We start from the raw sequence: 19,073 nt of genomic DNA on the forward strand, positions 1-19,073 counted from the left end.
CTGAGATAGGTGGTTTTCTATGACATTATTGCATTCCATCCTACTCTGTGATATAGTACTTTAATTTATACTAGAACTGAATTACACAACCATGCATTTCAAAGCTTGGAAATCTGGAAATTCATACAGTTCTCCTGTTATTACAATGGTTGCTCTCCCAGTACCCTGTGCATGCTGTTCAAAAATCTGTAAAAAAATCTGGGATAAGAAAGTGTTTCTGCAACCTCAAAAGGTATCCATTTTTTCTGTAACAAATCTTCATTTTTAGCAATCTGAAATCAAACAATTGCAGAATTGTGGTAGAATTGGGGGTGGGCAAGGGGGAGGGGGAAGGAATGTGAGGTTCAGCCTTAACAATATATTTCTGTTGATTTTGCTTGTAGCTCTTTAAAATGCTTTGTAGAAAACACGAACCTGAACACAGAAAATAAAGTGTAAAAGAGCAATATTCTTGAAGATTCACACAGTTTACTTTTATTTTTTTGATTGAATTCTATTCCAGCACTGCAATAGCATTTTCTTTCCCTTTGGAATGAAAACACTATGCTAGACCAGCCATTCTTCTGCCTATACTATGGGTTCTTGAACACAGCATTAGAGCATCAGAAGTTCTTGTAATACACCTCTGTGTCAACATACACTTTAACAACACATGGAGGAACTTGTGAATATAATGAAAATCAACTTGATGCAACAAAATATTTAGAATCCTAAAATTCCTTTCACATAGACTTCATTCAGTATCTGAACCATCCTCTGTTGAAGGACCACACTGATTACTGCAAGAGCCCTCACAGCCATCAGTCTGCACATTACTTGCAAGCTGACCTCATTCCATTTCAGGCAATACTGAACAGCTGAGTTTTTAAGATGCACAAAACCCCAGAACGCTTTTATGAATGCGGTGAGTTCTATCCTCTAAGAGAAATACTCAGGAAGCAATCACACAAAGAGTAGAGGATACAGTAGTGCAGCAGCAGGGAGTAAAATGTACTCTTTTTCTGGGCTTCTCCTTTACAGTCTCACACAGCATTTCTGAGTGAATCAGGAATCTTGCTGAGTTTCTCTACAGATAGGATGTAACGAGAACATCCTTTCACATACAGACAGAATGGTAGCAAGTGTCTAAGCGTACAAAACCAGAATATAAAACCTTGCAGGCTTTTCCAGATGTCCAGTCTATATGGCCTCTTTGGACAACACCTGAGACATTCTGCTAATTAGTAATTTGCTGTTCCAATCCATGCTTTGTGAGTAGTAACTTGCTCAGGCTCCTCCTCCTTCTTCTGCCTCATCAGTTGTTTTTGGTTTTTCTTCTCCTCTCGAAATCCATGCCCTTATACACAAGCTCACACCTATTTCTTTTCCTTTTAACAATAACCTGAGCCCTCAGCTACCCATGCTACTGTCCTTCCTGTGTGCATTTGGTTTCAAAATAGATTTGAAGCCCTTTGCAGGGAATGCACCTTATCTGTTAATGTTTCATTGTCATTGACCAAACAGGGCACTGATGGTCGGAGACAATTAAATGTCTACTGCTAGGTGACTTTCCTGCTAATTCATGTTGTCATTTCAGAAAACAGTATGTCTGAAATAGTCAGGAAATAAAGGGAAACTGAGTGTCTTTATGTCTTCAGTAGAGACAAAAGGTCAGTTTACATTAAGTCTTAAACAATTTTCTGTCTGATCTAACTTCTTGAACTGTTTACCAGGAAGTTCTGGTTTGAGTGAAATGCTTGCATAAGTAAACTAAAACTATGTAGTGTACAAAAATACCTGTGACCAAACCCACAAATTCTTCAAACAGTCAAAACACTCTCTTATGCAGGGGGCTCTAGGGAAGAAGGGACTTGGCGTGAGCCAAGTTATTGTCCTAATTAAAGTAACATGAAGAAAACAACAAATGCTCTGAGGCAGCAAATTCAGTAGTTTCTGCAGCCCTGTTTCAAGAACAAAGCCAGCCAGCTCTGTATCAGTTAGGAGACATCAGCTCTAAATCACATATTGCCTGTTTTTAAGGTCAGTAAACCACAGGGATCTTCTAGTTCGTACTCTTGCAATGACTGACGCTAAAGGCTGCAATTCCACTGAAGCACGTAGGCCAACAAGGACACCGTAGCAAAGCATTTTCTGAGAGCCTCACCTGTCCTGCCAAAATACTATGATGCAGTGCCCTGATTAATAACAAGCAACAGTTCAGGACTATGCACCAAGTTCTAGGAATGAGCTCTCAGATGAGTATACAGTGTTACCAGAACTAGTAGAGCAGTCAACAGAAAAAATCATGTGGCTATTTGATATTCCACAGTCAGCCATAAAATCTGATTTTGTAACTCCTTTGTATCACCAGAGTCGAACATTTCACTATATGAGTGTTCATTTCATGGTTCATTAATAGACTTGCTATTTCATAAGGCACACATATTAATTTTAAATATATTCCTCCATATCTTTCAAAATTGACTTAAATCTTTAAACTACTAATACATCTGAATTAAAATTAATTTTTTATTTCCTCAATTTTTTTCCAATGGGAATAATGAAACAGTACTTTAAAAGCATTTAATTTATTACAAAAAAATATTTAATACATAAAATACTTATTTAAAACCAATGTTCTCAAGCTAAAACAGAACTTGTTTTCTGTTAGTCATTGCAATGTAATTCCACATGAGAACTGTCAATACCCTCTGACCATCCAGACTCACATCGTTCTCTATCGTATGACTTCCCCATCAGTCCTCCTTTCCTTTCCCCTCAATTTCTTTATTAAGTAAATTTGACAGTATTCTCTATAATATTTTTAAAGAGATAGAGGATCAGGCTATGTGTCATTTTGCAAAGAGCACAGTGTTTGCTTTTAGTCTCTGGCATTTATTTCCCATGCAGGATGTACAAGCTCCAGGAATGAAGCATAATTAGAAATGTCAACCAAAATGTCAGATTGCCCAGCAGCTGACATCTGAAGTGTTCACCTACCTGCTTGCTCCAAAGCAACCATTGTTGCCTGCTCAATTAAGTCACGTTCAATGAAGCTTCTGAAGTCTTCACTGTACACGCTAAGGTCTGGTAGCTGGAATGTGTAGATGGGCATTTCCAAAGGAAACTGTTCATTGTTGCACTCATTTGCTACATGTGATCGAGCAAGGGAGACTATGGCTGAGCTGGCATGAGAAATACCTCTGGAAAGCCGCTTTTCTGCAGAGAAACCAAAGAGAGACATTATAGCCTGCAAGACTACATAAAAGACCAGTCAGCACTAAGTCTGGTGAATACCGATCTGTAAATGCTTGGCTTCTAAACTTGTGCTACGCACAGACTTCGGGTTCTTTGATCGTGGCTGGTTTTACAGGACATCAGGCCTGACAGTAGTATGTGGGAAAAGCTTACCTTGCAGCAGAAAAAGGGTCCTAGGACAAAAAATTAGCAGGGCTCATTAACAGAGCTTTAAACTAAACTCAAAGGGGGAAGGGTTTGTTGCTGGGTTTCCACCAGTGGGGCAGTGTTCTAGTATTAATGAAGACCAGAAGGCCTCCCAGCTCCCTAGGGTGGAATGGGTGTGCTCAGCTCGCTCCCTAAAATGCCTGTACACCCATGCACACAGCATGGGGAATAAACAGAAGGAGGCAGAAATCTATGTGTGGTCAATTGGTTATGATCTGTTGGCAATTACAGAGACATGGTGGGACAGCTCATATGACTGGAATGTGGTCATGGATGGCTATGTGCTTTTTTTGGAAAGACAGGACAACAAAGTGAGGTGGTGGAGTTGCTCTTCATGTGAGAGCACAACTGGAATGTATTGAGTTCTGTCCAGGAATGGATGAGGAGCAAGTTAGGAGTTTGTGGGTGAGAATTAAGGGGCAGTGTAGCATGGGTGATACTGCTGTGGGTGTCTACGACTGGCCACCTGATCAGGATGAGAAAGCTGACAAAGCCTTCTATAGGCAGCTGGTAACAGCCTGTCAGCAGAAGGCCCTGGTTCTCATGGTGGGATTTTAACTACCCAGATATTCACTGGAAGGCCTACTCAGCCAGCTATTCACAGTTCAGGAGGTTCCTTCAGTGCACTGATGATCACTTCTTTATGCAAGTGACTTCTAACTCTACAATTCACAAGCAGATAAGCTAGAAAACAATCTGTCCACAAAACACCTGGAGAAGAGCTCCTACCTTGAGCAATGTCATCCTGCCTTTGCAGGCAGGGCCGCTCAACCTTTGTCACCTGGGGAGGCTGCTCTGGCTCCTGCTGCTTGTAGTATTTGCCCTCGTTGAACACCTGTGGTAGGTTGGCAGTGTGAACCTGCCGGAGCTGCTCATAGTCATTCAAAGCTGCTGTCAAGTCCCAGTTTTTGCCTGACAAATAGCAAAAGGACATTCTGCTTACATCTGTATGTGAGCAGTTTGACAAACCAGAAATTACTCTCATCTGTACTTAAAAGTATAAACTTAAATAGAAACATCAATCTTACCTAAAACATCAGCAAGCAAACAGAGACTCTTTGGATAAAAACTCTTAGCAGCCCTTAACAAAAACATGCAGTTGATGAACACCTTGAAAGTACACAGCAAATGGACAAAGAGATATATCTTTTTATTTTTTTATTATTTCTATTTTATTTTTAGTATCAGGAAAGCTCTTGTCCAACCTCCTGCTGAAAGCAGGGTCAGACTAAATTGCTTAGGGCTTCATTTGGTTTGGTCTTTAAAATGTCAAGGATAGAAGCTGTAGGAAAACTGTTCCCACACTCTTGACTGACTTCATGGGACCTACGTCTGCTCTGAAACTCTAGTTTCAACTTGCAACCCACTGCCCCTTGTTCTCCTGCCACGCATCACTGTGAAGAGCCTGGCTCCAATTCCTTAATAACTTTCTTACTGGCACTGGAAGGCTACCCAATTTCCAGTCTGAACAAGCCCCACTTCCCTTAGTATCTCCTCACAGGGTTTGTGTTCCAGCCCTTCAACAACCCCTGCAGCTTTCCCCTGAACTCAAACCAGTTTCTAAGCTTGTGTTCCTTGGACTTTGATTAGGGAACGAAATTGGACAAGGCACTATAGATGTCTAAGAAGTGCAGTTTCGAAAGCCTGCTAATGCTGAGGTATAAGGTATCCACTGCTCTCCTCTCATCTACAAATCCCATTTACCATACAAGGACTTCCTTTGCTCAGATTCTGATCAAATGGGCTCCAGAAACTGAGAAGTTTAAGATGAACACTAAATCCCACAGAATTTAACAAAAAATCATGAGAGGCAGTAATAATGCATATCAGTATGGTTACAGTAGAAATAAATACTAATTAGCAGCAAAGATAGAAAGGCACAGTTTGTAGAGTTACAGGACAAAAGAGTGAGAAACTTCATCTTTCTATTTGTAGAGCAGCTCAAATACAAATACAAAATATTCAGATCCCTGTATCTTACACATCAGAGAGAACCTGCTCTCTCAGAGACTTTAGAAGTCTTTTAGAAAGCAGACAATATAGGACAGTGTTTTGTAACAAAACACACAGTGTGATTCCGTGGCCGTGGGAGCTGCTCGTGGAACTTGCCAACACAGAATTGTCTAAAAAAATTTGCTTCCAAGCAAATCACATTGTCATGAACAAGATTAACAGAGCACAGGCTAATATCCTGTGTAGGACAGGTGGTGAAGTGGTATTTGCCACTGTCAAAAAAACCCCAAACAACCAAAAAAAAAAACCCCAAGCAAAACAGGAAAGAAAAGAATGTTGACACACTTGTCTGTTATCTTCAGAACAATCCTACATTAAAATACACAAATGTCCTGACATTCACCAAGCACTTTTTTTGACTGGAAAACTTCAAACATGTAATAGCAAGAAAAAAGACCCCACTAGTTATATGAGACACAGAATACCATGAGCATTTTTCCTGGGGATTCAAAGGTAGCCTGATTCTGACTGAGAAGTGATATATTACATCATAAAAGACTGTCACTTTATGTACTTGAAGAAGCCACATTACCTGAGTAGAAGTTATATTTAACTTATTTGCTTACACAAAGGTGAACAAGCTAAAAATAGTACAAGGCAGTTTTATACAGATAAAAGGAAGTCTTTTACTGATACAGTCCTTTCTGCAAAGAACAAAAACCTAACTGAAGTAGGAAAAAGCCAACACAGATGGCTGTTACCTACAGGGTTGAGCTGATTCAGATTTTGAAGTACTAAATGAATTTGTGAAAGGACAATTAGTATCACCAAGCAAGAACACCACATACATCCTGAACAGTCAATAACATAAACCACCATGTCAGTGATATAGACTATATGTATCATGCCACAATTTTCTTTTAGAAACCCTATAGGATAAATTCAGTGAAAACTGTCAAGAGATTCTAGAGCAAGCACTTGAGTTATCACCAGCATTGTTTGTCTAAAACTCCCACACAGATTCAATGGCTATAATCTAGTCAGGGCCTTGCTCTAACTATGCAAAGGTTATGACTGTTCAGAGCTGATGATGTGAATACTGATTTGTAGCAGTGTAACGTGGCAGGTTAGAAAGCTTCCGCTGGAAGTTACTAAAGAAACTCGCCTTGTGATTGTGGAGATTAATAGAGCTAGCTCTGCTCAGCTCTCCTTTAAGCTTTGCATACCAAATGTTTTTGAATTTCTAAAGCTGTATGTTGTTGCATTCCAAAAGAAGTTTGGAAAGATGATGTATATCAGTACACAAAACCACATCAGATGACAAGTCACTGGTAGCACCCTGTCAGTTAGTAACAGCTGAACTTCTCCAAAGCAGCATTGATACAGAGGGTTTGCATGAAAAGCATTTTTGTTTAGAAACTGTGATGGTCAGAGAACTTCAGTCAACAAAAGGCTGGAGCAGCACAAAGCTGGTTAAGAAACACAGGTAGTGAATCATGATCAAGATGCTGGGATCAATTTAAATCACTAACTCAACACAAAGAACATTCTCACTGAACAATTGTTCCCTTAACAACTGCCTGTCCTATGTGAGTCAGGAGGTGTAAAATTTAACAGGACTGAACGGTCTCTGCTTTAGAACCAAATGTCTCTAGAGTAGACAAAACCCAACAAAACAACAAAATAAAGAGTGCAGCTGAGTAAAGAATGGAAAATGCATTCTAGCTTAGGGCTGGTACTGACGTTTTAGTGTCAGAGACAGCAGGCATGAAAGGGAAATGCAAAAATACACTCAGTTATACTGTGAAGCTTCTATCCTAAATGATAGTTGCTTGAATAACATCAGGAGGCATCAGCAGCCTGAAGAAGAAACAAAGACAAAACAACGCATAATTTAAGATGATACTTGTTCATTTTTGCCTCACCACCTCACACTGGACTAAAAAACAACCAAAAAAAAAGTTGCTAAAGAGTATCCCACAAGAGTAGGACTCACTCATCTCAGAAGCATTTGAGATGATTCAGTTTTTCCTGATCTCCAGAGAGAACCGATTCCCCCACCTCTGCTCCATTTAGGCAACTTGAAGAGTCCAAGAAGTGTTCAGAAGTCTGTTTCCCAGGGATCTGATGCTCTGAGACCAAGCTGAGACAAAATTTTCCAAGGCCTCTGTCCTGGATCCAAAAAACCTAGGTTTCCTTTGATTGCCTCAATCAGGGACATCACCAAAGAGCCAAGGGGAGAAGAAAGGAGCAGGGGATGACAGCCAAGTGTCCACTGTCAAGTTCACTGAACTGCAAAGGCCAGGCTAGAAAGAATCTGAAACAGCGGCAGTGATCAAGCGCATTCTCTATGCAAGAGTACTACTGTGGGACCTACAGAGAGCACAGCCTCACACTGGCACGCTGCTCTTCAGGCATCACAATGCAGCAAACCTCAGGGAAAGCTGTTTGCTATTAAGTCTAGCTTTGGAGGGAGGGAAAGCTTGAGGTGACTTCATTAGGACTGACCATATTGTGATCAGAGAAGACACTAAATTCTTTCACCTTTCACAGCCCTTCCACATGACATTCTTGTTCTTTCCAACTTGTGGACACAACATAAAAATTCCAAAGACCAAGACGTAATATTTTAGCCTTGAGCGCTACTGCTTTCCTCCTGAGGCATGCTAGCAAGACAAATCAGTGCAGGTGCAACAATGGGAATTAGACAAACAACTGATCCAATAGGTTAGTCAGAAATTTACAATAAAATAACTCTGATTTTCCTCAGACTACAGCAATTAAATTAGGTGCGTGCCAGTGAGGAGGTCAAACCAAACCTGAGTAAGCTTTACAGGACAAGAAATGTCTCTCTAGAGTCTACCACACTGGATCCATGCACTATGTACACACAGCTGGCATAGTACTGTACAAACGTAAAACACTTACATAATTTCTTTTTCCTAAGTGGAACTGGAAATGCCCAGAGTTTGTTTGCCCAGGGATTATTTTGGGGAAAAAAATGACCATTTTGAGTTTTCAATAAAATAATAAATTGAGTATTTTTTAAAAACCAAACCAATGCAACTATAGAATGCTCTCTGTTGGAAGCTCACTTGGAAAAGTTTCAGAGTGACCCCCTGTCAAAGTTCTCATTTCTTTCTTCTAACAGATACATTTCCAACTTGCTCCATATTTTAATAAGCTGATCATCTTGGAAGCTGAAACCTGAAAGCAGAAGAGCACTAGAAACTTTGGAATTTGCTTTAAAACATTTGCTTCAAGATGATCACATACTGCAATTCATTAGGTCAGAGCCACACTCTGCCTTCATACAGGTAGCACAGTTAGCACTGCTCAGGCTGCACATAAATTTCCCCAGTTCTTAGCTGCATTCACATTTTTTTTTCTGGAGAATATGGGTTCATCTTTCTTCTTTTTTTTTTTAACTTAGTCTTTCACTACTCAAATCTTCAACTTGATTGTGCTGTGAGAAGAAAGTGATTTTTTTAATGCTCTGCAGTACATGAGTAATCCTTTCCTGCTCAATGTTAAGCACATGCTTTGTCAGATCACAACTCGTACTCTCTAATAACAAAAAATCAAGCACTCATTAGGCAGCCTACGCTAGTTGTACCCATACCAGATTTTACGTTTCTCAGGCAGATAATATTCAAGCCACAGGGCTCCAGCAGCATGCTGTTATTTAGTCTTTGAGGTTTTTGCTTTTTATTGTTTTGGCTAAAACAGCATAGCTTAGTGGGGTTGTAATAGTTAATAAATCTATTATCTTTCACTTCATAACAAAACTAGAAGACATTTATCATTAATTAGTAGGAATAGCAAGCATGCAACTACAAAGCGCTCCCCTCACCAAGCTTTCAAATATCCACCTACTCCAATATGTTAAAAAGAACATTTGAAAGGTTACCAGCAATTCTTGCTTTAATGATAAACAAAATGCTAGAAAGGACGCAACTTGAGATGGGGAACTAGAAAAGATGTAAATAGTATAGACCGCAATGTAGTCCTGTGTATATGTTGCAGCAACAAGATATACACAGGACTTTGGCAAAGGAAACTTTAAGAGGGGCAGGAAATGCTGCCTAAAGCTGAACAGAACGAAAAAGGATGCCGAAGAGGAAGGTTAGACAGAACTAAACAAATGATGATGCGGTCTGTGTTTACAGAACTGTTGGTGCTTGTATCTACCAAAGAGAAGCAAATAAAAAACCCAGAAAGGATTTATGTGAAACTCTCACAAAACAACAAAGGACTGAAATAAGCTGAAATGCTACACAGCTCACCAAGAAAGCAACTTGGACAAGATTACAAAATCAAGTATGGCAGAAAATAAAAATAAGGTCTACAGAAACACAGAAAGACAACAAAACATGAAACTAAGCTGAAATGAAGAGAAAGTGCCACCATTAACAAATAACCTGTACCAGCTATGTAACTTTCAAAGGTTTTGCCACCATTTTGTAAGTATTTTAATAAAATTATCTGTATTATTTATGTGCTATTTGGGGGGGGGGGGGGGGGGGGGGGATTACAATCCTACTATTACTAAAGTTAATACAAAACATCCATAGGAAACAAAATCTCCCTCTTAAAAAAAACCACAAAAACAAACCAAACAACAAATTGAAATTCAACAAAGCATTCCTGCTCACAAAAGAGGAAAAGTCTTGCTGGCAGATGAAGACACAACAATTCCTTTGTCCCTGTCATTGTAACTCCTTCAAAACTGCAGAGAGCAAGCCTCTGTGACCCAAATACTCCAGCCAGCATACAGAAAGGTGGTCTTGGCATAACAGCTGTCCCACAAATACAAAACATCAGCTGTTAAGTGGGTGGCACATCATCTTCCCTTCTAGATCGTTTAGCAAAACCAGCATTTTACATGAGACTGCACTGTGGATCAGTAACAAATCAATTAAACAGGCACAGAAGTTTTCAGCAGGAATCCTTCCCCTTATGAGGATAAAAACTACCTGTAAGGATGTACAATCTGAGATGTTTACAAATGAACAGACACAAATCCAGTCTTTGGCTGGAGGCATAACATACTAATGCATAGAAAAAACTAGGCACTCTTTATTTTTTCTGCCTCCTTCTTTGCCATCTTTCACCTTACATTTTGAGTAGTTATGCAAGTTAAAATGTAAAGCAATATGAAACTCTACATCATGATGTCTTTCTTCCAAGAACACAGGAATGAGTTCTTAGCTGAAAGTATTGGCTGCAAGGCTTGAGAGAAATGAAAAATACTCAGAGTTTTACAGTTAGGTCTGAATAAGACTACTCTTCACAATATTTCACAGCATAAATCTAGTATGAGTGTTATCATCTTGACTCACAATTTAACTCAATGGAACACAGCCATTATAGGTCAATATAAACAGAGAAGCCAATAAGCTAACTTCCAGGTAGAGAACAACCAATCCGAGGAAAGTACAGAATACCAAGCCATGACCTATGAAATGTATCTGTAAATTCAGTATGAAGCAAACATACAAAGTAACACTACAGGCTAACGCATTTATTTATCTTCTGCTAATCTACTGGGATTCACGCTTCCCATATTTTTACACTTTGATGAAATAACATGCAATAACTGGGTCCCAGGAACACTATATTAAGGGCTCCTCATGAACAAAATGTGCCTAAGACAGACCAGCTTTTGGCCAGCTACAGTAAAAGAACAATTTTTGTTCCTGGGGCTACATGGGTATTCAACTGCACAGGATAATTCAAAAAGGCCTGAAAGTTGTGAACTAATACAGCACTCCCAGAACAAATGGAAGCCTTTGAAATTCTTCCTTTTCCTGTCAACTTCAAATCTGTCTCTTCCAGGTTTAATGTTAATTTCTGTGCTCCCAATACTCTGTATATTTGGGAAACAAGAATATTCACATTTGTTACCACAGAAATTAATACCTGTGCATGGTTAATGTGTTTTATCATTGACAGAATTCTCCCTGCGTGCTTGTGTGTGTGGGAGGATGCTGTTCTGCAAGATGTTGTCAGTTGAGAGGATTTGTAACTGCCAATAATTATGTGAAATACTTAATTTATTTAGGACTAGAAGGGAACAGTATTACCTTTATACTAGTGACATTGCTCAGTCATTCCAGGGTTTTGTCCAGATGTACCCAAAAGAATTTAAATGTCTTGGCTAAACCTACCTTCTCTACTTCTGTCTTTTCACCACAGCGTATGTTTGTGGTTCTGTGTGCTGATGAAGTTACAATTAACTGTTCCGAGCTAAAGGAGTTCAGACGTTTTCCCACCACTATTTCATAGGACTTTTTTTACTACAGGTCTCTGTCCAAATATTAAAAATTGCACAAGGCAGAGTTATCAACTAATTAACTAGTAATTCCACCTTCAACTGCAAAAGCTCTGTTACTTATTCAGTTATGGCCAGCATAATAATTCTAAGAGATACTTTACTGGATACAAGTAGTTTATTAAACCTAGGAGCTTTAGGTGACAATGCTAGGGAGGCATTTGGAGAAATGAGAAACAGCTTCTGCCTTTCAGCATTATTGATTGATTGTTAAGTTTTCACCAACATAAAATGATCTTCATTCTGTGCCACTAGGCCAGTGCACAATGATTATTTTTTACAATTATAAGCACATAAATGTAAATCACCCAGACTTGGCACTCTCTTAAGATATAAAGTCTACCATCAGCTTCTTTCCCATGTAAGGAAGTCTATTCTTACAAACCAACTGCTTATAAAGCAATCCACAAGTTCAGCTTAAATACAATCACTTTTTCCTTTTGACATTAAGTAGATTAGCAAATGTTAAAAAGCCTAAGCAAAGTAGACCTCAAGACTAGCCTTATTCCTTCTGAAAAACTTGCATGCAAAACTGGGATAAAATTACACCACAGGTTCTAAAACAAGATTTAATTTTGGACCATGTTCACAGAGGAAAATAAGGTAGCAAGTTAACATTTGCCTTCTTTTCTGCTAGAATGCAAAGTCACTCAAAGCTGAACAGACAGCTGGAAACGACAATCTTGATCTCTGTGTAATGAGACATTGGTAGCATCTCAGCTTCCTCTTCCCTTTGCCAAGTCTTCCACAACAGAACTAAAAAAAGAACTGAGGGAGAGGAGAATGAGACTATTTGGGGGGAGTTAGCTTTGTACACCAAATCACATGACAGTACTGTAAATTTCTTTCTCCCTCTCCATTAATTACATGCTTTTCTTTGATTTCTGCTTATATGCACCATTCTTTAGGAGACATCTCTGTCATTTTCCAGTCTCCTTTACTGAATGCACTTCATGACTGAAAAGCCAATCTATGATTTCAGCATTAATAACGAACTACCTATATCTCAATTAAGCACCACAAAAAGCTGGAAATGGTGAAATACTACATCAGTTATATAAACATATAAAACCACTTATACAAGTAAAAAAGGCAGTTTTCAAGTCAAATGTATCACTTTTATGCAGCTGGATTTTTATGTTTTTAGTAATTATTATTATTGTCAGTGAATTTTACAGATCCTCCAGTTTCTGATAGTTGACTATACTGCTGGCATTTAAAAATACTTAATCCTATGCCTTCTCCCTATATTCAAGTGTCTTGGCCTGCACACTTGCTGCTTCCTGAAAACTAAGATGTTTTCTCAATGATTTATTAGTAATCTCCAAATTCATCCATGTCCACAGCCCTGGCACTGTAAACCTAACACAACATAACTTGTTTTAAGGATTAAATTATTTTCTATCACAGTTTTCTTTCTGCCTAAGGCCACATTTTTAAATAGGTTACATGTAACAACTCAAGCATTACTGCTCTTCTATGCATGGGAGACTCAAGGTGCCAGCCTAGACTATCTAGAAGGAAAAGGGACATGACTCATTCCTGGTCATTGGGAAAGTTGGAAACTGCTGTTTATGCTTAAGAACATTCCCAAAGCTTAGTGAAGTAAATGTCTTTCCACTGGTGTTAAGGTGCCTGTGGGTCTGGAGTCCATTAACAAACATGCTTATAGAAAGATGCTATCTTGAGAGTCCTGCAGCTGATTTCATGTTTTCCTGTGACACTAGTCTAATACACATCCTAAACCAATGCTGTTCAAAGCAGCACCACACATGCCTAACCAATATGGGCTGCTTTTCAAACTATTTTGGTGAGATTGTTATTTCATTCACCTGTGTCACCTGTATTGTTAAACTGCTCTGTCAATACTAACCACTTGAACATGCTTTTAGAGTAAAATTAGATTTTTGTGGTTGTGTTTGCTTGCTCTTTCCACCGTTATCACCAAAATTAAGTGACTGCTGAAATTCAAATCTCTAGCTAACTAATGGAAATATGGTAGCATCCAGACATTCCCAACAGCACCTTCTTGTTTCATCAAAGAAAACCAGAAAAGCAATACTAAACCTTCCCTTCAGCTCTTCCTAACTTCTGCTATGTCCACCTAGTTCTTGAGTCTGAAACATCTTCAGTTTTCTAACACAGGTGAGGGAAAAGGCTTGGGGGTTAGTATGTAATACACAATGTTAATATTCATGTCCATTTCTTTCAGTTCTTTTGCACAGCAACTGATAGGTCAGTTTTAAATTGAAAAATTACATTTTTTAAGTTCTACTTCTCACTTCCTGTCTATGCTTTAAATTTGGAAATTTATGATCTGTTCACCTTCTTGAAAACTGAGGAACTGACATCAGCACGTATGAGAACAGTGACAAATGCTTCCTAGAACAGTCAGATCCCATCTCAGGAAAAACTGTGCACTTTGATGCTGCTACTTCAAAAGGAATCCTTGATCTCAAGGAGTTATATGAAAAATTGTTATAGAAAGATTTATAGTGATGGGAATACTCTTGTTTTCTGGCAGGTTGATTGAATAAATCTTGTGTGGATATTTTGGAAGAGAGACAAACTTCTATAGTCCTCTTTCCTCTGAAATGGAAGTGCACAGAGACAAGATCTCAGATTTAGAAGTTTGTAGCAGATGTTTTCAATACAGGGTGATCTGCTTCAAGCAGATCTGACTCCTGAACCACCACCCTGTGTAATTTTAGATCCAGCTTCCATGTCCCCTGAGTCAAATGCTACTCAAAGAGCAAAGCAACTGCCACAGTCACTCTCTACTCTATAATTTGATGACATATGTGGTGCTCATATTGTCCCCAATCTGCAATTTTATTTATTATCTGGTACAATCAGCAAACAGCTTTTGGTGCCCTTTTATTTACACAGGCACATACTCATCATTCTTTGGCTGACTCATAATTATTAATGTAAAAACATCCAGATTTATGATCTCTTGGAGATGCCATGAAATTGAGGACACTTATCTGTAGATGTGCAGGCTCTCAAAAGGCAGTTCCTGCTGGGTGTTTACTTTAGAGTCTCTGCAAGATTAGAAATGATTGGGTAAATAGCTATCAAACAATTGTCCACTTCTACCCTGGAGTCCTAAACAACAGGGATGAAAACTGCAAAGTCTTGTAATCATAACCAAGCTGAATTAACTGTGTTTCCCATTTTAATAATTCAGATGTAATAGTAGCTAGGAAGTGTGACAGGGCAGGCAGAAAACTGTTCTTTCAACAGAAAATGATGGAAGCAGTCTGGGTGGTCCAGGACAGTGCTCAAAGCAAGCACGCAAGGAGTGCTGAGTAGAGGAAGAGAAAACCCTTCAGTATAAAAGGCATAGAAAGGTACCAAGACAAATAATCATCCAAAACCAAGCATGAAGTATTCTATGCACAAGACACTGCCAGCAACTAACAGAGCGGACAAAGAGTACTGCAGCTTCTAATGGAAGACAGATTCTTATGTGGAGACAAATCATCTGGAGAATTGTGCCCAGAAATAGCTCACTCAGCTATTGCTCAGGCATGCAGGCACACTGTGGGCACATGAAAAAAACATTATACTAGTACAGAGAAGGGTAGAAGACAGGTTCCTGAACTGAGACAGATAAGATGCAGTTTGAGTTAGACATACATAATATCCATAAAAAGATTTCTCTCAGGATCTTGGGTTCTTATCCTAGAAGTGGGAATGCAGTTACTGGAATGTTCAAAAGTCAGGGAAAAAAGATGGACACAGAAAGGCAGAGAAGAATATTCACACTTTATAAAGTTATTCTAAGCTTTCATTCATCAGAGTTACTAAGCACCCATAGCACATTAGAGAGTGGAATAAACTTTGATTACTCATACAATTGTGTATCTTTCACAGATGTGTGTGAGTAGCAAGGTAACAAATCTGTGGCATCAAAACATCTGCTTCAAAACGTTTCCTTTACAATATGCCTGTTATACAATTCTACACTACTCAGCCTCTGCTATGCTTAATTACTGTTTAATATAAATGGTGTACATTTACAAAATACATCTGGTCATAAATATTGCTACTATTACATTGAACAGTTAGGAAAATACCTTAGTTTTGAAATATTTCTATACAGTTTAATGAAGGGGGAAAAACGAATTAAATCATTGAATCAACCACAGCACAGAGCTTTATGACATAACAAATCATAATCTCAAGTTTAAAAAGTTTTCCTTAACAGCAGAAATGGGCTGTTGATAAATGTACCATATTATCAGAATAAACTGTAAGAGAAGGGAAGTTCCTTACAATACTCAAGAAAATCTCAAGAAAACTCAAACAGTAAGACAGGTGACTTATGAAAGTATAGGCACATGTGCTGCTGTTAAGTGCTAAGTCCCTTCTGGCTCCACATACCTTTCTTTGTACCCATAAAGTTCCCACAAGTTCCCATAGTTCTATCACATAAACAGCAAATAGCATGTAACCTACCACTGACTCTTCAGACTAAGTAAATAGAATTTGAAAAATATGAACAAAAACCAAAATTTTGCATTGAGCACTACAAGATTTCTAATGCAATTTTATCCACTCATAAATGGCTGAATAGATAGACAAGGCTTTTCTAAATAACAACATAGCAATGTCATGAAAATTAATTTCCCCTGCAGAACTCAGAACTCAGCTTTAGAACACATCTGTTTTCAGATGTGCATGACAACATTCTCATACTATTGAAAAAATGACTTTAAGATTTTAAGTCTGTGAAATCTGAACTCAATAGTTAAGCAACTGCACAGAATTCTAGAACTGGTAACTCTGAAACATCAAACTGAGCATAGTCTTGAGCACAAACTCTCTGTGCAACACTAAAGCAAACAGGGCCGAAGATACAAACAGTAGCAAGTGCAATGCAATTGCAAAAAAGACAATCTTTACACGAGAAAGATATATAGCTAAATATGCAAAATATTTCTGTGTACAGTATTTTGGAAGATAAAAGAAAATACAGAGACAAAAAAATGAAATATGGAGCTCAGTATGTTTAGCTTATTAAAATTAGACAGAAAAGCAATTGATTCCAGTGTTTTTTTAGGATACTAACAGCTGCCAAAGAGAATCAGACACAAAAAAACTAGAAGCAATATATATGTAAATACACTATATATTTATTTAAAAAAAAAATCTCTATATCTTCATTTCAAATCAAGAATGGAAGAATGGATACTTCATGGAAGATATGTATAAAGCACAAGGAGCAGAACGTTTTAGTGAGGCAAGCAGCTGTGTTCAGAACAAAGTTCATCAGAAAAAAACTGCAGGGATTTTATCAGCAGGACAGGCAGAGCATAGGAACATCAACAGAGCCAATATTTAAGAGAGCTTCTGGCAATTTAAAAAATCTGTATGCAATATAGAGATTTTTTTTCAGCTACTTGTACAACAGTCCATGTATTTAACTCACTCATTTGTTCCTGGGGAGAACACCACATACTGTGCACAGTAGTGTCCTGATGCATCCCACAGGACAATTCAAAACAAACCCACTCATCTATTACAATAATTGGATAAGGAAGCAGAAAATGGTATCCTTGATGGTCTAGAAGACAGTGAAATTCAAGAAATTTCCCCCCAAAGATGAACAAAGGAAACAATATTAGAAATGGGTTTGAAAGAAAAAAATAGTCCAGAAATAAAAAGTCCTGATAATGCTAGGAAAAACCTTCTAGTATTTTTTGCAAGACTAACAGACTAAGACAGTCTAGGCTAGATTTTATTGCACCTTACACAGATGACTTGGGAAATGCTGCAAAGTTGTGGGCACCTCTGTATTAATAACATATCATTCTTATTACTGAAAACCCCCCAGTTTAAAAAAATAAGTACAGCAAACCTAAAACTTTCAGCATACATACAAGAAAGTGAAATTGCACTTGCAAAAAAGGACATATATATATGCGCTGCTGTATACTTTTCAGCCTGCTGTGGCTGTTCAGTAGTTATTTTTAACACACAATTTCTTAAAGCATATTAAGATTAAAAAGCCCTCACTCAAACTGTAATGGAAAAATACCAGTGTTTATGTATCAAGGCCACAGAGCAGTCTCACAATTTACACAGGTATCACCACTCTTTTCTAATTTTCCATCTTCACAACTGTTGTTATTCCACAGCAGATGGAAAAAAAACCCCACACTTATTACAGAATGCCTTCAAGTATCAAAGGTGTCTTTCCACTTATAAGCCTATAAACTTCAAACAACTACAATAAAATAAATAAAAAGATCCAGTTATTTCTCTGATACGGCTTCTTAGCTGTTTTTTAACCCAGCCATTTGACTCCCATACCATAGAGTTCTAGCCATACTAATCACTGGACCCTCAAAATATCTCTGGTTTCTCTACCACTTCACAGTAAGTCTATTTCAGACCAAACTTAGTTGTTTTGCAGTGAGACAAAACATATACAACTAATTTCAGGCAGCTGAAAATGGCAAAATTCAGCTAAAGCCCCTCCCCTCTCTTACTGGCACGTATATTTGTAAGACATGACTCTTAATAATATAATAGAGCAACCCAACACTAAGAATATTTTAAGGCTTTTTCTGAAAACACGTTAATACAACCTATAGTCAGCTTATTAAAAGAGTTGACCTACTAAGAAGTGTCTGTTTTCACAGACCTGAGTTGTCTTCTTATAATCGTTTCTTGCTTTAAGCAAGCAATGAACACAGGAAATACTTCTGACCTGAAAGCTTACCTTCCAGTAAATCTCTTGCCAGACCTGGTTCTGCCCCTGTGGACCGAACAAAGTCTGACAGAACTGCATCCATATCAAGAGTCATGTGATCATTCAGAGATGCTGCCAGACATGCAGCAGCAGGACTTGCTGGTTGGCTAGAAGGCATCCATCTGCCAAGGAGAAAAAGAGAAACAGCATTTTAGAATATACTCAAAAGTGATGTAAACCCACTTTTTTCCTCTCTTCTCCAACCAAGACTGTTAAAAATGCTAAAACATTCAAGTTACAACATGTTAAAATAAACAGCATTTGTCATCCATTTCTGCCTTAGCCTTAGAAGCTGTTGATTACTCACGCTGGAAGGTTTTCTCTTTCTTAAGAAAAATCGATAAAAATATTAAAAGTTATGTGCAGGTTGTAAATAATTGTACAACTTGAAGACTCCTATCCAGCTAAACAACAGGCACCACCATATCAATGTCAGTGCTCACACTCCAGTTTAGGAAGTATTTAAATGTTGGACTAGTCTTGAGCTCGTTTGTTTTTCTTACTAACACGTACATAACAGAGCTTGGTATTTGTTCTTATGCTTGCCTTCTCAATGTCACTTCTGAAATTTATAGTTTC

General features: G+C 38.2%; 1 protein-coding gene across 4 annotated transcripts in view; it reads right to left on the reverse strand.

Annotated features, from left to right (window-relative positions):
- OTUD7A (OTU deubiquitinase 7A) overlaps positions 1–19,073 on the reverse strand; it is a 104,610-nt gene that overhangs the window by 22,249 nt on the left and 63,288 nt on the right. For all 4 annotated transcript variants that reach the window (XM_054169028.1, XM_054169027.1, XM_054169029.1 and 1 more), the window contains 3 exons: positions 18,465–18,616; positions 4,174–4,356; positions 2,980–3,198 (listed from right to left, as the gene is read on the reverse strand). In XM_054169028.1, the coding sequence (XP_054025003.1) occupies positions 2,980–3,198; positions 4,174–4,356; positions 18,465–18,612 (550 nt within the window). In that variant the 5' untranslated portion in view covers positions 18,613–18,616. The remainder of the gene's footprint in view (positions 1–2,979; positions 3,199–4,173; positions 4,357–18,464; positions 18,617–19,073) is intronic.

This window comes from Dryobates pubescens, chromosome 17, assembly GCF_014839835.1.
Source record: "Dryobates pubescens isolate bDryPub1 chromosome 17, bDryPub1.pri, whole genome shotgun sequence".
NCBI classification, from domain to species: Eukaryota; Metazoa; Chordata; class Aves; order Piciformes; family Picidae; genus Dryobates; species Dryobates pubescens.